Raw genomic sequence first — 25,639 nt, forward strand, 5'->3', positions numbered from 1 at the left:
GTTAACTTGCCATCAGTCCACAGTGCCGTCAGGAGGCATCTACCTTAAGGACCACATAGAAAACATTGTGTGTGGCATCTAAATCAAAGTGATGTGCTGGGAGATACTGAAAAGGATGATGGATGTTGAACCCCAAGTGCATTTAGGAACAGAAAAATCCTCTCTCAGAGTCACTTCAGGAAGGTTACAGTAGAAAGGAATTAAATGGAGCTATAAAATGATTCAGATAAGGTAGGATTCAGTATGACAGACCAGTTTATTTTACATAATTTTTAACCATTACGTGGGATCATAACCTAAATCCAGCTTACAGATCTCCCTCCTCCTGTGTTCAAGGTGATCTTCCTGATTAAATGACTCCATTTCAGAGTGACTGTAGCAATTTTCTGCACATAAAAAAGAAAGCTACACATGGGCTAGTGCTTCCAGGTATATAACTAAAATGGTCAGGTGAGACTCAATCTTACTTCTGTGGGATTTCTTTTTCCAACTATTTTGAGTGTCAAGGGTACAATCCTCAACAACCCTTATGTGGGCCCTTAAAAGCTAAAAGAGGGCTTCCCTGGTGGCGCAGTGGTTAAGAATCTGCCTGCCAATGCAGGGGACACGGGTTCGAGCCCTGGTCTGGGAAGATCCCACATGCCGCGGAGCAACTAAGCCCATGCGCCACAACTACTGAGCCTGTGCTCTAGAGCCCGCGAGCCACAACTACTGAGCCTGTGTGCTGCAACTACTGAAGCCTGCGCGCCTAGAGCCCATGCTCCGCAACAAGAGAAGCCACCACAATGAGAAGCCCACGCACTGCAATGAAGAGTAGCCCCCGCTTGTTGCGAACTAGAGCGAGCCCGCATGCAGCAATGAAGACCCAACACAGCCAAAAATAAATAAATAAATTTATAAAAAAAAAAAAAACTAAAAGAATTTCTGCAGCAATTTTCTTTGGATGAGAAAGCCATCAGTTTCTTTCCTTATTATGCATCTCAAATGACAGTTTCTAGCCATATTGTTTAGCACACGAGTGTTAAAGCCCCTTATGAAAGAACCCTGAAGTTGATATTCAAGCTCTCAGGTTCATGATTCAGCAGCTTCTTTAACTCCTTTACGGTGGGTCAGATAGACTAAAAGACAATGTGCCTTATGAAACGAAGTAGCTGTTCCCTTTTTCACGCTACGCTTATGGTTCCTTTGAAGCATTTGAAAAGTTCTACCTGATTTTTAGCTCTGCTATGGCTTAAAATGCTATTAACAGTACTTTAGGGAAAGTTTAGCTTCCTAATTTCAGAACCGTATCTGCTTTAGTCTCTGACACCAAAAGTAACATGCTGCACTTACAGTTTCCCAATCAAATTGCATAGTTGAGGCAAATTCATTTGTGCTTTGTAGCAGGACTCACAGTAGGTGTTCATATCTAAAAACTCTGCTTTGTAAATGCAAAATCATGGTCAAGCTCACCGTCGTTCAGAGTGCATGCTGATGATATGCACCGCCATCACACTTCCCATGACTTTGTTAATCATGCATCCAGCCTTATACCATATTGGAGCATAAGCATCAAAATTAACATCTCAGAAATGGTAACAAATCTATCTAAGCTCCTCCTTCTTGGAGAGAAGGGGGGAAAGGCTCAGTCTTGTTGAGGTATCCAGCCCTCAATCAACAGTGGCTGTGTATACTGAGTTTTGTTGGTTTGAGGATTGTGTCTTTAGAGGTTAAAAAAAGAAAGAAAGAAAAGAAGGCACGGGTGTTTCTCAAGTCACCATATTCAACTCAACCCACAAAAGTCTTCCATTTTCAAGCTTCAGAAGGGAGGCTACATGGCATCAGGGCTTTCTTCCAGCCCCGGGTCTGGGGAGGAACTTATTGCTTCTAGGAAGGGCCCCGGATAGGTCTGTGCTGTGTACTGGATCCCTTTTTGCAGACCAGTCTCTTCGTGGAATTCTCCCTGGGTGCTGAAAGCTGGGCAAGATCTAGTCCGGACAGACTTATCGGCACTGTCGGTGTGGCCCACCGTCTCACTCACAGTGCTCAGAGGGAATTCTCTCCACCTCTGCCTCTGTAGTTCTTCGTCCTTGTATTTAATGGAGTACCAGGCCAAAAAAATAAAAATGAAGCCAACAAATTTGAGGCCGGCTGCCAAACCAAAATAGACAAAACGAAATGATGTGACATTGTACTCCCAGCAAGAGCCCTGCACGCCACACTCCTGTTGCCAGAGCATGCAGGTGGTGTCAATAACTGCTCCAAAGTAAATTGGAGTAGGAATGTATGCTAGAGTTGTCGGAAAAAAGAAAAAGAAAAATAGTTAGCACATCTTATAAGAGGAAACAGATCTGTAAATTAACAGGATGCTTGTTTGCTCTAAAAACCAGTTGAAGGGAGTGGTTTTCTCGTGTTACTTGATTTTTTGTAAATATATATCACATCTTGTCATAATATTCTTATCATAGAAATGTTCACTAAATTGTAAATACTTTAAATCTTCTACTTTGCAACTCAGTCAGAATGTGTTTTGGTTTTTAGGCATTTTATGATATTTATTTTATAATTCATTATTATTTATTATAGTTGACATATTATGATATAAAATGTCTAAAAAGCATTAACACATCTTTAGACATAAAAATTTCTATTGATAAAAATGCACTTAGAGAGGGGAGTTCCCTGGCGGTCCAGTGGTTAGGACTTGGTGCTTTCACTGCCGTAGCCCCAGGGTTCAATCCCTGGTGTGGGAACTAAGATCCCACAAGCCTCTCTGCTCAGCCGAGGGGGGGAAAAAAAAAAATGCAATTAGGGAATCCTTTTAAACTTAAAAAATCAGATTTTGTTATGAAATACACAACTGGCCATATTAGAACCCTTTATGATCCACAAAAATTCAGTACACTTAGTTCTTGTGGGTTGGGTTCTAGCCTTGGATGCAGGAAGAGTATAAGGCAAGCACTGTCCCCTATAAGTCAGAAACCACGTCAAATGGCTCTTGGAGTATGGAAGTAAATCAGGCATAATATTCATCTTTACAGCTTATGCAGCACCTGTGATGAGTAGCAGCTTCGTTGTTCGGGCTATGATGTAGACATTTCTTTACTCCCATAAGGAAAAGTGTCTACGCAAGTGGACCTCCTTCATCACATGTTACTCCCTTTGCTGAAATGTGTCCCCATTCCCAACTTGCTCACCTTGCAAATATCTACTCCCCCTTTAAATTCCTGACTCACTCAGATGCTACCATATTACCATTGCATTTTGTGTACACCTCCATTTTGTCCACTGTCACCCAGTATTTAAACTATTTGTAAGTCTGTCACCCATAAGCTCCTCGATGGCAGGGACCATGCCTTTTATTCTTCACATCCCAAGGACCTATCAGGACAGCCCATGGATCCTCAATAAGAGTTTATAAAAGGAAGTGATGCATGGAAGGAAAGGAAGAAGAAAAGAGAGAAAGTAGGAAGGGAAGGAGGAGGGGAAGAAGGGAGAGAGGATAGGTGGGCGAATAGCCCAGGAGGCTGTGAGTGGTACATTTTTATCTTTTGGCTGCACCGCACGGCATGTGGGATCTTAATTCCCTGACCAGGGATCGAACCCGAGCCCTCTGCGTTGGCAGCACGGAGTCTTAACCACTGGACCGCCAGGGAAGTCCCCCAAGTGATACATTTTTAAATACGCTGTATTCATTTAAAAGGAGATATGGTCACTACAACTGAAATGTAACATTATTGGGCTGGGCAAAATAGATGAAGGGGATTAAGAGGTACAAAACTTAAATCATAAATAAGTCACAGGGATGTAATATACAGCATAAGGAATATGGTCAATAATATTGTAATAATGTTGTATGGGGGCAGATGGTTACTGGACTTACCGTTGTGATCATGTCGTAATGTTTGCAAACGTCAAATTGTTATGTAGTACACTGGAAACTAACATAATATTGTACATCAACTATGTTTCACTTTTTAAAAATTTAACATCATTGAAATACCTGAAACTCTCTTTTTGCTTTGGCACTTGGGGAAATGGAAAGTGGCTGGTTGGCCTAACTATACTTTTTCATAATCAGTGGAACTTAAGGTAAGGTTGAATTAAATAATAAATGCCTGATATGTTTGTTCTCCCTCCACTAATTCCTTATGCTGTGGTGTGCATCTGTTGACTTATTCCGCATCCATATGAAATCATCCAAGCCCCTGGCATCAGAGACAGGCCAAGCAAAAAGGAGGAACTACTTTTTTCATTTCTTATTCAACTACCCCTTCGCTAAACAAATTTCCTTCTTTGAAAATAACTTTTTTGTTTTCAATGAGAAGTATAAGGCAAACTTCTTAACTAAATCAAAGAATGTCAGTAGTTCCTTGAACCAGCATTCTTTGGAAAACGGGGCTTTCAAAGTATTAATGTTACCAAAAAAATAAGCCGCCCAGGGAGTTCTCTGGCGGTCCAGTGGTTAAGACTTGGCGCTTTCACTGTCATGGCCGGGGTTCAATCCCAGGTCGGGGAACTAAGATCCCGAAAGCTGTGTGGCACGGTGCCCCCTCCGCAAAATAAGTGAAATTAAAATCTGATATTTAAAAAAAAAAAAAAAGCCCCCTAATTCAAAACAACCAGAAGCCTTTGATGCCCACTGACAAGTCCTCACTCTAAGTCTGGGCCATCAAGCACAACATGAGACAAAATGAGAATTTCAGAGTATTCATGTTGCCAAGGGCCAGATGATTTTTAAGTGTTTAAAATGTTTCATCCTTCAAGATTGAAATAAGCAACTTGAATCAAAAAAGTAATTTTTTGTGCTGTGGGCAATGATACTGATTACTGGGGAAAATAACAGCTGAAGAAGATGACAGACTGCCACTTAAGAAAGAAAAAATATGCCTGACGATGAGGAAGTCATATAAAAATACATTGAAATCCATCAAGGGAATGGGCCACTTCACACGCTGTTTCCCAGTCACTGTTCCAAGACATCGCAAGTGATGCAGTGTTTGTAAAAGTCAGAAGGCTATTCTTCACGTCCAAATAAACTCTGGGACTTACCCCATTGACATAGCGCTAACGAGCTTCTTTTGTTAATAAGTAAAACGTAGTCCTTATATATCCGTTTGGAAAACTTTCTTTTTTTTTTTTTTTTAGAATTTTTAATTTCTTTTCCTCAGGAAACTTGATCGGTATACTCTTTACCCAGCCCAATAAAATGACTGGAAAGAAGTAAGGAATTGAAGTTTTCACACACACAAAAAAATGAGCACCAATTCCCATCACTTTCATGTTACAAAGGCACAAAAGGGACAAAAACATCAAGATCCTTTAGCCCGTAACAATTTCTTGGTTCAAGATTTCTTACTCTACAAAACTCTGGGGAATTTAGCCCAAGTTTATGTTCACAGTGAAAGAGAAACTGATCTAAAGTCAGTTTTGTTTTCTTTCATCAGTGACAGAATTGGTCAGCTTTTAGTCCAAGTCAGGAAATGAGGAAGTTGTACCTCCCCACTAACCTGTAAAATCCTAGCTACTACGAATGGTAACAAATGACTTGACTTGCCATTTTTAAAGGACAGTGGAAATTTGCCATCTACAAAGAGGAACAAAGAGGCACTCTTGGAAATACAGGAACATACCAAGTGTTCGCAACAAAACAAACTGCATTCCCAGGGCAAAAGGTCTCTCTTCATCTTCTACGGACCTACGAAGAAGGTAAAGAAAGAAATGTTTTAGAATAATGGCCTCAAGAAAATGAATGTCAAATCAAGCTTGCTTAGCTGCAGAGCCAGGGACCAAACATGCTGGGCCAAAATATCGAATTCGCTAGAATTTACTAACAATAGCAGAACAAGACTGCTTATGGCTAAATCACTGAATAAAGGTCTCCCCAGCGAAGACTGCAAAGAAACTCCGATTAACTCTACTTTTTGTGTAAATAACGGTGGAAGGACAAAGGTTCAGAGCTGAAGGTATAGAAGGTGAAGGTACAGAAGTGGCTCTAACTGAGTTTCCTGAAGGTACAGAAGTGACTCTGAGTTTGGAAAATCAATTCTGTTAAAAAAAAAAATTATATATATATATATATATATATATATATATATATGTAGCATTTTATCCTAACTATTGCATTCTTTTTCTCTGTTTGCCTGCAATTTCCAGAATGGTAGGTGTGTACACTGAACATGACTCCGTAATTTCTCAAGTATAGAGAAAAAAGTTTTTTTTTTTAAAATGGTCCCAAAATGTGTAGGAAACAAGTCAAAAGTTAGAAAAAGAATGAACCCTTCCCAGTCACCTCACATTTTCTTCTTTTTCTAAAACTTATGCTCCAAGTAATTCCCACATGGCAGGAAGATTGGAGTCTATTGATTTTGTAATTAGCAAAGATGAAAGGGCTCCTTTTCTCAAGTTTTGGGTTAGAAGCCGACTGGTGATCTGCCATGTTTGAACATAAAATGGGCAGCCCTTATCTGGGTTATTTAACATCTCTTGTAGAATTAAAGTTCAAAGTATTAGATTATTAATGATTCACGTTTTTTCATGACGAAGTACTTTATCCTTTCTATCCCATACACATAGGGTTCTCAGTATATAATGTAAAATTCCCGAGGACCAGCATGTTTGTTATCTTTCCCCCTAATTTCTTTACTTTCTCATAGCAATTTCCCCAGTGTGGAACACATTTTTGTTACTCCGTAAGTATCCGCTGATGGAGGAATTGAGTGAGTAAACCATTGGGACCAATGGGACTTTCGTGTGCTGTTATCTGTCAAGGAACGTATCGGCTGAACATGGTCTAACTCAGCATCCCATAGAAGGGAAGCCAGAATATGCAGAACAGGCACGGGAGCAGCCCAACTGCCCTGCTAAGAATGACGTCTCAGCAGATGCATCCCACCAGGTGCCCAGCATTGTGGGGTACTGAGAAGCCAGGGAGGACATAAAAGGGAGAACAGAGACTGACACCCCTCACTCCCTCATCATCACCCTGCACCCCAGCCCCCCTAAAGCTGCTGTGGGCGTGCTTTTGTTTCTTCACCACGCTGCCCCCTTCCTTCCTTGATCCACTGCAGTCTTTACTGCAAATACCAAAACTCTGATCCGAATGTGCTGGTGTCAGCATTTTAAATAGGGCTTCCATTAAGGTAACTTTCACATTCTCTCTTAGAAGCCAAAAAACACGAACAGGATGTGTAACACAGCAAAGAAAGCACAGCACGAACAACTTAATAAATACGTTTCCAGGTCTGCCCTTTCCTTGATTCAATGTCAAAATTTTATATGACAGTGAAATTAATTAAAGCAGCATTTGGAACTGCAAGACCAGCAGCAATGGCACTGATCCTGGAGTATTAACCATCTACAAGGTTGGAGATAATATTCTTCACTATGTGCACAATTTAGCAACTTCCCCAAATGACTTGCCGCCTCCTCTAGGGCCAGGTTTCTTGTAGCTATAACGGTCACGGCTTTCAGTTCCTGCACTTGAACCTTTTAGGGTAGAGACTTCAGGGACCAAAGGCACCCAAAATCAGTTTCCCTGAACTATAGGGAGAGAACGCATCTGAATAAAGAAAGTTCGGAAGTATGAAATGGTACCCCCTTCCTTTCCTTGCCTGACATGGGAAAACTCCCTTCTCTTAAGTTCACCAGGTAAATGTCTGAGCGCTTTCCTGCACAATCTCACTTTGCTTTCCTCTCTGTTTTACCACATCAGCCCCCAGTCTGGACCAGGAATTCTGGCAACTCCGAGTGTATAACCCACCCTAGACATTGAATGCTGTCCTCACCTGAGAGTGACTATGATGGCTGATGGCTGGGCACATGCTGTGATGAAGGTCACTATGAACAGGAAAACTAAGAACGGGATGAGGGTGTTACAGCTCCGTTTACACTTCCCAGACACAGCATAGCCGTTCTCATTGAGATACGTCTTGACGATGACCACGCGGAGCTGGCTGCGCTGCCCCACTGTGGGGGGCGTGATCACTTGGCGGCTTTGGACGCAGGTGCACTCTGTGTAATTCCGTATCTAAGTGATAACAAAGGTCAGTTGGATGCTAAGCAAAATTCAGCATAGGAATAGTCAGACAAAGTTAAAATGCTCTAAAATCACTCTAGCATTTAAAACTATGCAGAATATTTCATTGAAAATATCTTCTGGGAGTTCCCCGGTGGCCTAGTGGTTAGGATTCCAGGCTTTCACCGCCATGGCCCGGGTTCAGTCCCCGGTTGGGGAACTGAGATCCCGCAAGCCTCACAGAGCGGCCAAAAAAATAAAGAAAAGAAAATATCTTCCTCGTTTTAACAGTTAGGATCCAAAGAGTGCATCTAACAACATCAAAATCTGCTGGTCAAGATTGTTTAAACCTAAACTTTGATAAGAAGCTTTCAACGTTCAATTCTATACCATTCACATTCCATATGCTCATTCGGGGTCATAATCATATGCTGTTTCCATGGCTGTTTAATTCTTGGGCTCGCCAATTAAAGAAGCCCTTCAAAAACAGGAACTAAGCCTTATTTTTATTTGTGCTCACCAGAGCACCTAGCATAACCCTGAACACAGTGTAGGACCTAAAGTAAATATCTGTTAAATAAATACAGAGAATTCATAACGCAACCGTGATGACTTCAGCGTCTCTAATAGTGAACATATCATTGGCTGTTTCATTTGAAACCAGCTAATGCAAGGGACTAAAAACATGTTTCAAACAAAACAGCCAATTAACCTTTCCTGCCTATTATGCTGCTTTTACTGAATGGACATCAGATGAATTCACTGTCATTGTGACCTCTTGACCACCTAGAGAAGCAGGAGGAACAAATACAAAGATGGGCCACTGTTTGGCTGCCTGTGCTCCAAGGACTGTGGGCCTCTTTGTAAGAATGATGGCTGACCCAGGGATATGATCCCCAAGGAGCCCATGTTTTCCCCACTCCCCTGAAGACAGTTTTGAAGTCTCAGGTTATTGTTTATCTTGGCAAATGACCAGATGTCTGGACCAGAGTAAGGTCCAGAAAGCCTGATGTTATCTCCTTCCACCCCCTTCTTTTTGCACTCCCAGGAAAGATAGTCCAGAAATGGAACTAGATTCCATAAAACAGGACATGTGGTCATCTGTGTGCATGACCTCCTTAGGCATACTTACGTCCACATTTATTGCCAAGGGTAAGGTTGGTCAAAGTTGCTATTGATTTTTTTTTTTTTTAATTTTTATTTATTTATTTATTTATGGCTGTGTTGGGTCTTCGTTTCTGTGCGAGGGCTTTCTCTAGTTGCGGCAAGTGGGGGCCACTCTTCATCGCGGTGCGCGGGCCTCTCACTATCGCGGCCTCTTGTTGCGGAGCACAGGCTCCAGACGCGCAGGCTCAGTAATTGTGGCTCACGGGCCCAGTTGCTCCGCGGCATGTGGGATCTTCCCAGACCAGGGCTCGAACCCGTGTGCCCGGTATTGGCAGGCAGATTCTCAACCACTGCGCCACCATGGAAGTCCCGCTATTGATTTTTAATTATGCAATGCTCTTGGTTTTCTTTATCAATTGAGTTTTTAGTGTGTTGTTTAGTTAACCCTACAATGTGTAGCAAGACATCTTTGCATATTTCTGATTTATCCTTTCCAATAACTAGACTAGAAGACAAGTTGTATACATGGCTGCTTAAATAGGAATAATCCATGCCTCTGTTATTAGAAAAGTATGTATCAATTTTTCAAATTGTGATAAGACAGAGACACTTCACGGCTTATGTGCTACTTATACGCTTGTGTTGTCAATTTTCAGCATGATATCAAGTGAGTGTAATAAAGTAATTTTTAAAGTTAAAAAAAAAATGAGCACGCTGTACCAGAGGACTCACTCACTCCCAGGGCAGAACTTAGCCACTGAGAAGAATAGATCTCGTTGTCCCTTTCAATTCAGTCACACCCTGGAGCTCACCAATTACATAACAGGGGGCCAGCAAAAGGAATCTCAATTTATCACTATAGTTTAAAACTCAGAAATCAAATATGACATCCCCAAAACAGGCAGTCAACAGTATAATCCCGTATCGCCTGCACAGAACAAGCAAATGCACTTAAACCTTTTAATGAAAGCAGCCTCCTACAATCTGTTCTTATGCAAAGAATGAAACAAGGCTCAATAAAGAACTGAGTAGAATATGAAAACCTTCTCCCACAGTATTACAGACTATTTATAATTCACGGGGAAGGGAATTCTCAAAATAGCCTATTCTTGAACTGACAGAAATATCTTTACTCTGAAAGTTTAAAAAAAAGTCTGAACTGACAATATAGTCTATGAAAAATGGCCATTGCCCATCTACAGGCTCTGATCAGGGGAGGTGCTCTCCTATTCTCTTCTATCAGCACCAAATGTGGTCGTCTTGACCTTCAAGTCCATCACAAGGGCCCTGTCAGGGTAACAAAGGAGAAAGCTAGCACTCAACCTTATAAAATTTCACTGAGTTGGCACAGAATGTAAGCAGGGGAGTGCTGATGTGGAATCAGATCACTATACACAAATGCTCCAATCATCCCTGGAAAAAAAAATGATACAGTATTGCATAATTTTCTTTCCTCTGGGTGTTTGACAGAAGGTACTTTGTAGATTATTTGAAGTTTCTTGAAAAGGGAGACTGAAGCTTTGTGTTTGCATATGAAATCTAACAACAGTACAGGAACTTGTGAAATATACTCACCCCAGTGCTCATGTTACCACTATTAACACAGCCAGCCAGACAAGGGTTAAAGTATGTAATGCCATCCGATCCACAGACTGGCTCATACTCGTGTATTTTACAACCACAATTCACATTGCAGCTTCCTGTCAGATTCCTGTGAGGCATGGTCAGAGAAGGTCTAAGAGAAAAAAGAAGTAGATCATGAGCAACATTTGCTAAAATAAAACTCATAGGACAGTTCTTGATGTTCAGTCTTGTGTCCGTTTTAGAGAAGATATTCCCATGAAATCAAAGCCATGGTACCTTGACGTAGCACCCTAGATAATTATTTTTATGACTTTAAAACAAAACGTAAAGAAAAATGTTTCAATTTTCTGGTCCTACAGATTCAGTACGACGTTCGTATCAAATTATTTATCATACTTCGATTCTATCCTCCATCTTGATGATACGGATCTGAGCTCAGAAGTTCTAACCTTCATATAACTAAACTACTCACTTATTATAGACACTTGGCTCTATGTCTTAACAAATTGGACCCTCGATTTCTTTAACTGTAAAATGGAAGAAATACTCTTCTGTGCCAAACTAATAATATCATGATGAGGACATTAACATGGAATCCATCAATCAGAGTTATCAACATAAGGTGCTTTGACCAGAAACTTTAATTATTCTGGAATAAATTATCAAAGAAAGACATGGGACTCTAGAAAATCAAAAGGAGGTGATTTTTCGAAGACCGTCAGGAATCACATCACTGGTTTGATTCAGATGACCAGAGAAGAACCATTAAACTCTCCTTCCCTCAAGAATGCGCAGATGTGGATTTACAGGCAAACGTGATGGGTTCTGTTTTCTCATGAGATCATGATGTCTGATTCAAAGAAGTGATACAATATTTTAAACTCTAATAAAATCAGTTCAGGCAAGAAATATAAAAGGGGGAAAAGGGACTTCCCTGGCAGTCCAGTGGTTAGGACTCTGCACTTCCAATGCAGGGGGTGCGGGTTTGATCCCTGGTTGGGGAACTAAGATCCCACATGCCTCGTGGCCAAAAAACCAAAACAGAAAACAGAAGCAATATTGTAACAAATTCAATAGAGACTTTAAAAATGGTCCACATCAAAAAAAGGGGGGGAGGGCAGGCAAGTAAGGATATAGGGCCCGAGAGAGAGATGTAAGGAAATGGCTATGGAAAGACAGAGGCAGGAAGGTACCCAGAGGGAATCATGGAAGGATGAAAGGGGCTCTGAGTGCTCACATCCAATGACCTCCTTCCTTTGCTTTCATGACCACCATTTTTAGGTGTCCCTGATGACGTACCATTCCTAAAGCCACATGAACTGGCAATAGCAGATCCTTCATTCACCTGCCCAACTATCCATCCTCCCTCCATCCAGCAGTTATTTTGGAATGTCTGTTATGTTCCAGGACTTACCTTTAAAGACTATGTTGAGTAACCACTCACCCAGTAGCCTAGTGCCTCCCAACCATACGTATTAATCCATAAACATAAAGTGTTGTTTGTTCAAAGGCTTTTGTCCTGTGTCCCCTTTCACACGTTGATAACTGACTCATCGAATTTTAATGGAAGGAACAAGTTCACAGCAATATTTAAACCTTACCAAGAAAGACTTCCAAAGAGGTAAAAGGAAAATAAACTCTATTCTTCATTCCTATCCCTCCACAGAAGAAATTGTCACAAGACTCTCATAATTATTATATTCACCGACTCTTAGAATCATACCATTTGATAGTTAGAGAAAGCCCGCGCACAGCAACGAAGACCCAATGCAGCCAAATAAATAAATAAATAAATTGAAGATACCTTTAAAATGTGATTCGGGACCAGTAGTTCTCACAGGGGCAGCAATTTCGGCAATGTCAGGAGACATTTTTGTTTGTCACAACTAAAGGGATGCTACTGGCATCTAGTGGGTAGAGGCCAGGGCTGCTTCTAAAAGTCCAACAATACACAGAACAGTCCCTCCCCAGGATAAGGAATTAACTGACCCAAATCTCGATATACTGAGTCTGAGAAACCCTGTTCTAGACCTATTTCCACATTCCAAGGATGATGAAATGGACGTCTAAGGAAGCCAAATGATTCATTATGAGGCTGATTAGTGCTATTTTTTAAAAACATTTATTTATTTATTTATTTATTTTGGCTGCGTTGGGTCTTAGTTGCGGCCCGCGGGCTCTTTAGTTGTGGCGCGCACGCTTAGTGGCCCCGCGGCATGTGGGATCTTTGTTCCTCAACCAAGGATCAAACCCGCACCCCCTGCATTGGAAGGCAGATTCTCAACCACTAGATTACCAGGGAAGTCCTGATTAGTGCTATTTTAATTGATATCACATGAAGAGTATTCTGTGTGAATTACTATTATCTTCACTAGTTCTTCAAGAACCAAACTGCAAGCCATGACCAAATAAAAGGGATTTATATGCCTGCATGCTTAGTCACTAAAAATGACACGCTTCAAATCCATACAATAGGGTTTTTACTATGCATATTTAAAAGTTACAAGGAATTTCCTATTAACAGCATGCTTCGTATTCATTTATGACAGCCACGTATTTCAAATACCTCTCCTTTATGGGTATGTCCACTCAAGAGAAAGGAATCTAAAGAGAATGTCAACAGATGCTCAGAACACACACCAATGACAGGAAGGCAAAAGCTTTCCTGAGTTCTGGAAACAAAGGTACAGTCCCAGGTCACCCTTGGGTATGCCTGCTTTTCTCATGAGGTCATCGTGTCTGATACAAAGAAATGATACAATATGGAAAGCTCTAAGAAAATCAAAACAAGCAACAAATATAAATAGCAGTGAAAAGAAAGAGGCATTCATGGAAAATGTCATTCGGAAAAAAGGCCATAGTGGCACAAAAAAAAGAAAGATGCTGACGCAGTTAATCCTTTACACTGCGCTGATTTAAAAAAATTTATTTTTAAGAATAATAACGTCTTGTTTGACTATCACTCACACTCCAGAAGACAGACTGGATTAGAATAATAGTGCAAGTGTGTAAATCGGAGTCACTCCAAGCAACCTCTCATTAGCCTGAGCTAAGACCAGCATGGGAGTACAAAATTTACAAGGACTGTAGTACACCACACTCATCCTTGTGCAAAGGGACAGTACGTCACCTTTCTAATAAATGAAAACATTACTGACAAGTTAGCCTTGCAAACAAGAGGCTCATGTTAACTCAGTGTGCATGTAAGTGTTCTTTCCATGACAGGAACAATGACTCACTAACAAATGCCTTATAACTGCATGGTCCAAGCTGTAAACCTAGGTCACACATGACATGTTACTATAAAAATCATGGAATTATAGAATTAGAGAGATGGGAGGAGTCTCTGAGGTTAACTAGTACAACTTACTGATTTTCAAGCCTAGGAAACTATGAAAGGTATAATGACATGCCCCACGATCATTGAGGCTTTAAGAAAACCAGCCATGGGGAGACCAAAATGAACAAAAAAGGGAAGAAGAGCAAGCTTGCTGCCTAATCTTCATTAAATCAACTGCTTAAGGATCAATGTTTATTTAAAGTAATATACAACAATAAAACAGATTGAGGTTTAACGTAAGTAAAAATCTCTACCATGGAGCCATTACAGCTGGGTATGTAAGGATACAGTTGCTCTCAAATCACACACATATTCTCGCACACACACACACACACACACAAATTGTGTCACATCACCCCACCCCAAAACCTAAAGAACGCTTGGACTTCCCCACCTGACACACTTCTACTGGTTTCCACAAATCAAAGAGGATCCCCTTAACCTTCTTTCTGCCTCCTGTTAATTTTCTCCTTACTAAGAGATATGACAAATAGGGATCCATACATCTTATATTCAAGCCACATGGATTAAAAGAATATGACCCACGCAACAAAAACCTTTCAGGCAAAATATACTAATCAACTAAAAGAAATGGTATCTTTCTCATAATTTCTTAAATTTTTATCAATTTATCTCAGTCTTTAAGGGGACTTCAATTAGAATGTTTCTTTTCAATTCTGCTTAAATTCTTGGCTTTATATTAAAGCCCTTCCTTGGCCAGATATAGCTGTGCAACTTCAGGTTTATAAATAATACTACTATCATCATCATCATCATCATCATTATCATTTAGAACTAACATTTACATAGTCTTAATTTTACTCCAGGACTTGTGCACTGAGATGTCTATAGAAGTTACCTCATGCATTCCTCATGAGAATTAAAATTATTATGACTGTGTCTCCAACTTTCAGATAATGAAACTGAATATCTGAGAGGATAAGATAGGTACTGTTAAAGTTCACAAAACTAGTAAGAATCAGAGAGGGATTTAAACCCAGTTATCTCTGTCTCCATAGTGTGTACCCTTAAACCCCGACAGCAGCGGACCCGCTTTGTGTAACTGGCCATGGTTTTCCTTGAGTCTTCTGTGTGCTCATCCTGCGCCTTTTTCTTCCTCTAATGCAGCTTCCCTGGCACTCAGCTCTCACTGTGCTAAGCATTAGAGTCAGAAAGAGCGGGTTCAGGGAATTCCCTGGTGGTCCAGTGGTTAGGACTCCGTGCTTTCACGGCTGAGAGCCCAGGTTCAATCCCTGGTCGGGGAACTAAGATTCCACAAGCCGCTCAGTGCGGCCACAAATAAAAAAATAAAATAAAAAATAAAAAGAGTGGGTTCAATTCCATATCTACAATTCACCAGTGCCATGAACAAATCTAGAGAGACTTCACTTGTGTTGTAAAATAGAGACCAGAATATCTATACCGCAGGGTTGACGGGAGGATTAGATAAGTAAATGGATACCCAGCGCCCAGCGAGTTCCTAGCACATAACAGGCACGAAGATACTGATGTGTTTTCTTTATCTACACAGGGCAGAAGCAGGAAGGAATAAAAGTAACACAGTCACAAACACAAAGGGCACAAAAGGCCTTCATGATGATTTTCTTTTCAAAAAGGAAGATGTCATTTTCTTATTTACTCATATAGAGAACAGTCAGAAAACTAGATGAGGGTCCAGTTGCAGGTCTACCATTTAGAAGCTGTATGACCTTAACAGCCTAACAGTTAATGGCTGGCAACGCCCCTCCTGCCTACATGAGCGGAGAGAAGCATGATCAACACAGGGGAGTATGTGATAACTCATGGGATAGCTTAGGGTTCCCCAGGACTCTACTCATGAAAGTTACAGTTACTGCATCCAATCATTCTTTTTATTGTTAAAGCTTCCTTTAGCTTTGTAGTCAACAAATTCAAACCAGATATAACTTGAAATTTACATATAATAACCTACAACTTATACAAACCGTCACTTTAAATCCAGAATCATTTTTAACAAAATGATGTGTCCCTTGAACAACATCTTGAAATGCCTTTATTTATTTTTAAAGTAATACATATTCATTGTAGAAAATTTGGAAAATACAAAAGGACTAAAAAGTCAAATTAAACTCACACAGTAATGCTACAATCCAGGAATATCCACCATTATGATTTTAGTATATTTACTTCCCTTTGCTCTTTTTTCAATATGCATATAAATTAACATTAATAACATATTGTTATCAAGATTTCACAGAGTGTTCTAAATTCTAGTTTTCCTGCTAACATTATATGATGAAATTTTCTATTGACTATGTTAATATGATGTTATGAATGGCAAATTTGGTCCCGAGTTTAATAATATACGTTCAAAGCTTACTGTGTTTAAACAGATATCATATAGTTTTACAGAATTCCTGTAATTTGTTTAGATCTCAGTTACAAAACTTAAAACTCACTGGAAAGAAAATCTGCTTATGTTTTATATCCCCTCGATACTCCTAAAAAGGAAGTAAAGCAAATTTTGTTTGTATCTCCCAAATAGAGCCAAAAATAGATCAAATCATATACTTACAGCTAGAAATGAACTGTAAGCCTATTAATAAAAGTAGCCAAGATAATCCAGAAACAGACATATCTAAGATCCTTTAAGTAAACTATTTTTTATCTACTTTTCAGGAATTGCCTTTAAAATTAGTAATACCTATAATAAATAAAAGATCTTGAATGGCACCAAAGAAATTAAACAGGAAAAAAAAACGTTCAGAAGGTTAAGTTGTCTGTGAAACACAGAAGAGAGGAATGGTTTAATTAGAGAAATTAGGAATGATCTGGCTAGAAATGCTAGTCACTCAAGGGCTGGTAGTAGAATACTATCTAAATACTGGCAGGATGGCAAGTTCAGGAGTGGTGACAAAGATGATGAAATGTACCTTTGGTGAGTTGCAGCAAAGGTCTGAATTAACAGACAATATTTATGTCTTAAGTACCTTGTGACAATAAAACTATATTGAGAGAAGTAACTTGAGAAGAATACCCCAACCCCTGAGATTATGGACCTGTGGACTCGTGGATCACAGGCATTGCCAAAAATGCTCTCAGAAAACTGAGCAAATGCATCTTCATCATGCCGTAGCTCAAGAAATCATCCCTGGAAAAGTTCTGACCCAGTAACTCAAGTCTCCAAATCAGAAGATGATATAATAGATTTTAGTTTAAGTTCAAAGAGATGACACTTGATGAATGAAAGATAATAAAGCTAGAATTATTAAATGATTTATCAAGACAGTACTGTTGAAAAATTCTGTACATGGACATCAGATTTAACCCCATTTGAAAAAATTATTTGAAGGTAGAGAGCAAACAACTCACATTATACAATGTGTTTATATAAAGTATTGCTTAAGCTACAGTTTTCACTGGCTCCTTTGTCGACAAAATGATTAGGACACACCTGTGTGAAATACAGTTTGGCAGACACAGAGGGGAAGCAAAACACATTTCTTAATTAAAATTGCAGGGAAATTGTGGGTGCTAGGAGAATCAAATCTGAATTTTTTTTCTTTAATTTTGTCATATTGTGGTTAGAACACTTAACATGAGATCTACTCTCTTAACAAAATTTCAAGTGTACAGTACAGTATTGTTGACTACAGGCACAAAGTTGTACAGCAGATGTCTAGAGCTTAGTCACCTTTTTTGTTGTTATTGTTTTGTTTTGTTTTAGAAAAACAAAGATTTATTTTGAAGGGAAGTGAATAAATCTTTAATATAATCTATACTGAGTGACCAAACCAAGTTAATATTACTGTTTAAATTGCCAGCAATTACCCTAAGGATCAAAGTTTGGCACAATTGTCAATGTTTGCCTACCTCATAAAGACACCTCCCTCTAAATTCAGAAGATAAAGGAAACTGGAGATCTGACGTTTTTTGGGGTGGGGAGGGCTTCCCAAGGCCATTTAGTGAAGTGGACACGCCTCCTTTGGGCATCATCAACATTAGAGCTTGTTCATCTTGCTTTATTAAAACGTTGTTTCCATTGATTAGTCACTCTATGTTTCCCCCTTCCCCCAGACCCTGGCAACCACCATTCTGCTCTTTGATTCTATGAATTTAACTATTTTAAATACTTCATATAAGAGGAATCATACAGTATTTGTCTTTCTGTGACTATTTTCTTTCACTTAGCATAATGTCTTCAAGGTTCATCCATTTTGTCGCATGTTACAGAATTTCTTTTTTAAGGCTGAATCTTATTCCATTATATGTATATATGACATTTTCTTTATCCATTCAGCCGCTGATGGACCTTTAGGTTGTCTCCACATCTTGGCTATCAAATCTGAATTTTCTAAGGGAACCACTAATAACACATCAGGTTCATTCTACAAAAAAACTGTGACTCCATTTTGGCTCAATAGGAAAAGTTCATCTTTCTAAAACATCCCAACCCTATCCCAGGCACTTAGGTGTCTCTTGAGCACTCGATGCTAATTCAGAGATGGGTTAGTCATTAACTCCTTTAATGTCAGAAAATTCACCATGCTGGTGAACCTGGAGCTTCTCACACACACTTTAATAAATGGAATTGGCTTATATATTGTGCTTTCTTCTTTGTGTTTCTTTTCTTCTTTCAGGACAGTTTAATAATTAAAAACATTACATTCAAAATCAGAGAGTCCTAGCTCTATCATTTTCTAGCTGTGTGACTTTAAGCAAGTTATTTGATCCCTCTGAATTTCTTTCTCCTCATATTTAAAATGAGAAAAATAACATTAAATAGTTATTTAACAATTGCTTATTACTGTGGGTTTTATTCCATCTTATCCTCTCTATAATTCTAAGAGATCGAGACTATTATTAGCCCATCTTAATGATGAGGAAATTGAGGCACAGAGAGGTTAAGGAATTGCCAAGTACCTTATTCAATCTTCACAGCAATTCAACACGATCAATACTATCAGTATCCTTACCCTAAAGATGTAGAAACCAAGCACAGAAGGATTAACTAATTTGCCCGTACTCACACAGCTAGAAAGTGGCAAGGCCAAATATTAGTGCACTATTGAAAGAAATGGATGCATTCTCTATAGCTTTCTGAGTAAGGAGGTGGTGTGTGCACTTAGATGTGTGCTTATATAAAATACAAAATGTATAACAGCACCTCAGTGTAGTACTCAGAAAGGATACAAACTCTAAAATAGATAATATGGGTTTCATTCAGTTCCACTCGTTATTAACCGATGACTTTGGGCAAATCATTTACTCTCTAACCTCAGTTTCTTTAACTGAAATATGTGGTTAATAACACATACAGTGGAGTGATGTTAATAACACATACAGTGCAGTGATGTTGTAAGCAGTGTATATGAAAGATATACATGAGTGCCAATCACCATACCTGAACCAAACAGGTGTCTAACAAAGGCTCCTTTCTTCACTGTCACTCCCTTCACCTCTCTCTTTATCAGCTTTAAAGGAGAAAAATCCCACATGCAAGGCTCAGAATCATGCAGAACTACCATTTTTACTAGGCAGGCCAACTATGTACTGATGAGCAGGTTGTGCACTGCACAAGAGCACCCAGCCAAGGGAGCAAGGAGAGGCTGAAATGTAGTCCATACCCTGCTTGGAGAAAGAGCCCCATTATTCTTCACACAAAGGTAACTGCTACTCTAAAAGTGTCAAACCTGTGCAGCTGTACCACCCAAAAGTGTTTATACTAATTCAATTTTAACTCTCTTCCTAGAAGTATTTGGGGAGCTAGAGGAATTCTCCAAGGAAACTGGGTTTTTCTTTTGCTAGTTTATAAATTTCGATGAAGTCAGGCCGCAAATATTAGCATGAATGGATCCTTGCAGCAGTCTCTGGCACTCCTAATCAACTTTTTCTTTGTTGAATACAATTAAATGAGAAGAAATGTACCATAAGTCATGGATTTAGATAACTACAGTGTTTATTTACGTCAAGTTCTTACTAGTTTCAGCATCTCTATATAAGTAATGTCCCAGTGCAGAGGTGGATGCCAGATATTCATTAATCTTTTAAAAAGGAAAAAAGAGTTGCTTTGCATGATCTAGAAAGGAAGGGAGTAAAGCCAAGAAACTAACTTTTTTCAACACATACTAAGTGTTAGACTCTGTGCTGGGAAATATCAAAAACCTTCCCTTACATAATCCTCAAAATCAAAGCTACAGATATTTGTTTATAATATTTAAATGCTTCAAACTGGAGATTGAGGATGGAGGAAGGAGACACTGACTTTTCATTTTCTACCCTTCTGCATTATTTTAATTCTTTCAACCGCATGTGTTTTACTTTAATTATGCTTGTAAACAGGTATGATTGACATTATTGCCATTCTATATACGAGGAAACCAAGCGTTAACAATATTAGATAATTTTTTACAAGGTCACATAGCTAGAAAATGATGGCGCTATTACTTGCCTTTGAAAATAATACTATTTTTGAGGGGAGGGGGAAGAAAAATTCAAGGAATTCTTACTTGGGACCTCTTTTTTCTCAGTCATAAGGAATACGAGGTTGTCCGACAAGAAAAACAAGCTAGGGTAAGATAAAAAAAACTTGAAGAAAGGAATTTTATTTTAATGGACCAATATGAGGCATAGGAAAGGAAGCTGACTAGGGCCAAGTAAATGGATTGCTCAGCAAAGATGAGGGCCTGCTAAGATTGGAACTCATCAATTTGTAATGGAGCAAATCAGCACAATTATATAATTTTTTCCCCGTAGTGCTAGGGAGTCCAGAATCAGTTGATTCAAGATTGGCAAGACCGATGTGGTGTTAAGCAAAAGCTTTAGAAGTCTTGAGGGTACTTGCAGTTTAAAAGCAGGTAAGACATGGAGTCTGCCTTCCACCCCTTCTGAGAGGGCACTTGAAATAAAAGTGAGTATAATGAAAATGAATCGAGCTGGCAAAGAGAAATGGAAAGAGCGACACCAAACTCCATGAAAATAAAAGTGGACAGGCAAAGGTGCATGTGAAATGAGCAGATGCCACCCTGGAGAAGAGCCAGCCTGCCCCATGGAACCTCTACACGACTCTGAATCCAAATCCAGCAGGTGCAACAGGGAGCAAAAGTGACTGCGAAGCTGAAAACAATGCGACTCACTGGAGACCTAAGGGAGAGAAGACTGTATCAGTGGGCCCTTCCACTCTCATACCCACCCCCTCCATCCCCAATTCAGAGCCCCAAAATTCATCAGAAAGCTCTTCTAAAGAAATCGGAACAAAATTTAAAAGCTAAGCTTCTACCTTAGATGTTGACAAATCAGGATAAAACTCCCTCGTTCTTGTGTGTGGTGGGTGAGTGGGGGAGAGGGACACATAACCTGACAGATGCTAGACTGAGTCTTGTCAACCTGTAAAACTCAGAGTAAATGAACAGAAAAATTGACATTTCAAATAAAATGATAAAATGTAAGACACAGAAACAAAGTAAAAAAAAAAACAAAAACTGAATTATATCCGCAGAGAGATCTGAGAAGATATTACTCCTGTTCAAACAACAGCAGGACGTTATGAAAAGGGAACACTCAGAATGCCAAAGAAAAAATTATTTTCAAAATTTAAAATTTACATAAAGAATAAAAAAGCAGGTTTGGAAAAATCTCTCATAGCAAAGAAAATATGAAATATGAGAAAACAAGTTAAACATACAGGTAACGAGTCTGTAAGTTCCAACATCTGAAAAACAGGCGTCCTGGAGAACATAGGGAAAATGAAGAGGAGAACGAGTAAAGATATAGTAGAAGAAAATCTCCCTGAGGTTAAAAGAAAAAAAAGGACATATGTGTTAGATTAAAAGTGCCTAATACAATGAATGAACAAAGCCCTGGGCCAAGACATTCATGTGTTTGTCCATTCATTCATACAACAAACTTTGTTGTAGATGGTGGGGCTGCAACTATTATGTAGGCAGCTATAGTAACTGTTCTCAAGGAGCTCATATTTTAGAGACAAAAGACAAGAGCAAAGCAAGTAAACAAGACAATTTCAGATAGTGGCACGTTCTGCAAGGAAACTGAAGAGGTGATGTAATAAAGAATGAGGGGAGAGTGGGCTCCCTTATATTGGGCAGAGAGGGAAAGTCTCTCCGAGAAAGTGACATTGGAAGAGTCCAGCCAAGACAAAATCGGAGGGTAGAGCATTCCTTATGGAATTTCAGAACACCTTGAATAAAAAATATCCTCAAAACTTCCAAATAAAGTTGGTAATGGAGAAATGAGAACTCAGACTGAAATTAAACTTCATTTAAGTATCTGCAACATTAAATGCTAGATGACAAAGCAGTGGTTTCCAAGTTCTCAGAAAAACAAATGTTTAACCTATAATTCTATACCCACTCCAACTATCATTTAAATGTGAAAGAAGAATAAAGACATTTTAATACACTTACAGTTTCAGACAGCTTTTTTTTCCATGAACCCTTCCCTAGGAAGTTATCCAAGTATTTTTTCTGGCAAAATGAGGAGTTAAAAAATAAATAACTACACAGACAAAACCTAGTGGATACAATTGAGATCTATGAAAGGAAGTTCCAGGATATAAGTTATGCAAAAGAGCAACCAATCCAATTGAAGCAAGATTATGGAGAGTTTCAGAAAAAAAGGATTCACTAAAACAGAAAGTATAATGAGAACTTAAATATATATATGGACAAGATAAACGCCAGTAGTAGGAGAAAGAACAGGCCTTTGGAACTCAAGGACAAACACCACAAGAAAGTCCTGGCCCAAATATGATACAATTTTAAGCAGGTTCCCTTCCCCACCCTACTTAGTAGATAACTACTTCTTCTTCCACCCCCTCCATTTTCTGGAGAAAATGGACCAAAGGCTCTGGACTTAAGAGCACCACATGAAAGAGACCTTTGGCAAGATGCTAGGATGATGACAGAGGAATTTGGTAAAAGTTTGCAAAATGAACAGTAGCACCCTAGCCTCTTCCACCCACCACCCTACTCCCAGCTCTAGAATGTCAGCAGCTAGGCTTACAACCCTGAACCCACCACAATACAGCCCAAGCCAGGAGATAGGAGCATCTTTCTCTTGAGGAACTGAAGCATCTCAGAGGTAAGACCTCAGGTTCTGACACTGAGCACCCCAATGAAAATGCCAGCTGTCCCCCTGCAATTACCCTACAGTGAGATCCACTAAATGACAAGCCATAATGAGATATAATATAGTTTATAAAGAATAAGAAAAGTAGAGAATCAATGAAGGAGAGATAGGAGAAAAAAACTGTGGAGAGAAAATAACAACAATTACATTTTTTTAAAAATTTAAAACGGAAACAAAAGACATGGTCTCCAGACATTAAAAGTTCATCAAGTGCTCAGAGGAAAAAAAAAAGTGTATTGTGGTGAAATTTGGGAATACTGGGAATAAATGGAAACTCCCAGGAAGGAAAAGTAGGGCACATACAAAGGATTGGGAAAAAGAAAGGCCAGAATTCCCACAAGAGCATTAGAAATTAGACAAAAATGGAGTGAAAACTTTAAATTTTTTAGTGAAAATGATTCATCCAGTCCAAAGTTCTTACCCCAGCCAATTTGGCAATCAAATGTAATTGTTAAAAAAAAAAAAAAAAAAGAGGCTATTTCATGAAAAATCTCCAAAAAAAAAAAAAAAATGTAACAGCCTTGACAGCCTTACTGTAGCTACTGGAGGATGTGCTCTAACAAAATGGGGGAGGAAGCCAAAAAAGAGGCATCCATAGAACCCAGAAAATGAAGGATCAGTACAGAGAGAGGCAAGTGAGATTCCTGGGGTAACAGCGGGGCAGCAGGCCCAGAGGGCTCTCATACAGATGACTCCAAGGGGTGGGGAAATGGAATCCTGAGTTCATCGGATGGGTGAAAAATCATATTCAGATATCTTGAGCCCTTAGAGGATATGGGAAGGCAGAAGCAGACTCAAAGAAAACAAAGGAAATGAAAATAAGGCAGTGATTTAATTCCAGGAAAATCACTGCTGTACAAAGGAGGAAATCTAATCACGATACAGAACTTGTGCCTCAGCTGCTAACAATACTGTCATAATCATACCATGAAAATATCAAAAAAGGATTTGAGCACAACTTGTGAAGCAAATGCTAGACTCCTCATTTACTAAGACAGGAAGTCATAAATAATGTCTTCATTTGGTTAATTTATACAGTATGCTTTAAAAATATAGAGGTAAATACCAGAAGAGATAGCTAAAAAGAATTTTAAATTATTGCCCCTGGGAAGCAGGGTCAGGAGACTGCTGGTTTTTTCTTACTAACTTTTAATATTCCATTTATGTTTTCCAATTGTAGTAAAAATAATTTGATAGAAATTGTTCTTAATGGATTAGTGATGACTAATAACAATAGCTAACTATCACTGAGCACTTACTGTGTGCCAGGAGAGCTGAGAGCTTTACACATGTTTCTTGTGTAATCCTTGCCTGTGATCTTTAGGTCAATAGACTAAATGTTTGGGTCCATGAAAAATTCACATGTTGAAAGCTAACCCCAAACGTGATGGTATTTGGAGTTTGGGGCCTTTGGGAGGTGATTGGGTCATGAGGGTGAAGCCCTTATGAGTGGGATTAGTGCCCTTACATAAAGAATCCTAGGGAGATGCCTCACCCCCACCATGTGAGGACACAGCCAGAGACAGCCATTTATGATCCAAAAAGCAGGTCCTCACAAGACACCGAATCTGCTAGCACCTTGATCTTGGACTTCCCAGCCTCCGGAATCGTGAGAAATAAACTTCTGTTGTTTCTAAGCCATCTAGTCTATGGTGTTCGCTTACAGCAGCCTGAACGGATTTATATACTGATACGTGTCAGCCATACCTCAGTTTTGCCCTCTGTAAAATCAGAATAATAATAGTACCTACCTGATTAGGCCTGTTATGAGGAATAATGAGTTAATATACGTAAAGCATTTAGAAGAATGCTTGGCATGCAGTAGTGTTAATATAAGGGTTAGCTATGCTTTGAACATCACCATCATTATTATTATTGTGACAGAAAGTTTCCAACCCAAATTGTTACATTAAAAAAAAAAAAAGCTCAGAAAAGAATGTATAGGGACTTCCCTGGTGGCGCAGTGGTTAAGAATCCACCTGCCATTGCAGGGGACACGGGTTTGAGCCCTGTTCCAGGAAGATCCCACATGCCACGGAGCAGCTAAGCCCGCGAGCCACAACTACTGAGCCCGTGAGCCACAACTACTGAAGCCCGCGTGCCTAGAGCCCGTGCTCCACAACAAGAGGAGCCACCGCAATGAGAAGCCCGCGCACCACAACAAAGAGTAGCCCCTGCTCGCCGCAACTAGAGAAAGCCCGCGCGCAGCAACGAAGACCCAACACAGCCATAAATAAATAAATAAATAAGAAAAGAAAAGAATGTATAGAATGCTACCTATTGGATATAAAACAGAAAATCCTTGGAAGGGTACACAAGAGATGAATTAAAGTGGTCCCTGGTTTGTCTTTGGGGAGAAATGGGGTGGAGGCCTTGGGGCACACTGTATTTTCATTGAACTTTGTTTTGAAACTGTGTGAATGTATTACCTATTCAACACATTACATTAAAAAAAAAGAACAGTTTTCATTAAGCCAACTAGCATT

The 25,639-nt window shown here is 39.4% G+C and overlaps 1 protein-coding gene across 1 annotated transcript in view; it reads right to left on the minus strand.

Moving 5' to 3' along the window:
- Window positions 1-2,228: 2,228 nt before the first annotated feature.
- The window catches only part of SLCO5A1 (solute carrier organic anion transporter family member 5A1), a 122,577-nt gene continuing 99,166 nt past the window's right edge, over window positions 2,229-25,639 (minus strand). Inside the window, exons 6-8 of the mRNA XM_061171935.1 lie at window positions 10,679-10,838; window positions 7,767-8,008; window positions 2,229-2,268 (exon numbers count right to left, since the gene is read on the minus strand). Coding sequence (XP_061027918.1) covers window positions 2,229-2,268; window positions 7,767-8,008; window positions 10,679-10,838 — 442 coding nt within the window. The remainder of the gene's footprint in view (window positions 2,269-7,766; window positions 8,009-10,678; window positions 10,839-25,639) is intronic.

This window comes from Eubalaena glacialis, chromosome 17 (assembly GCF_028564815.1).
Source record: "Eubalaena glacialis isolate mEubGla1 chromosome 17, mEubGla1.1.hap2.+ XY, whole genome shotgun sequence".
NCBI classification, from domain to species: domain Eukaryota; kingdom Metazoa; phylum Chordata; class Mammalia; order Artiodactyla; family Balaenidae; genus Eubalaena; species Eubalaena glacialis.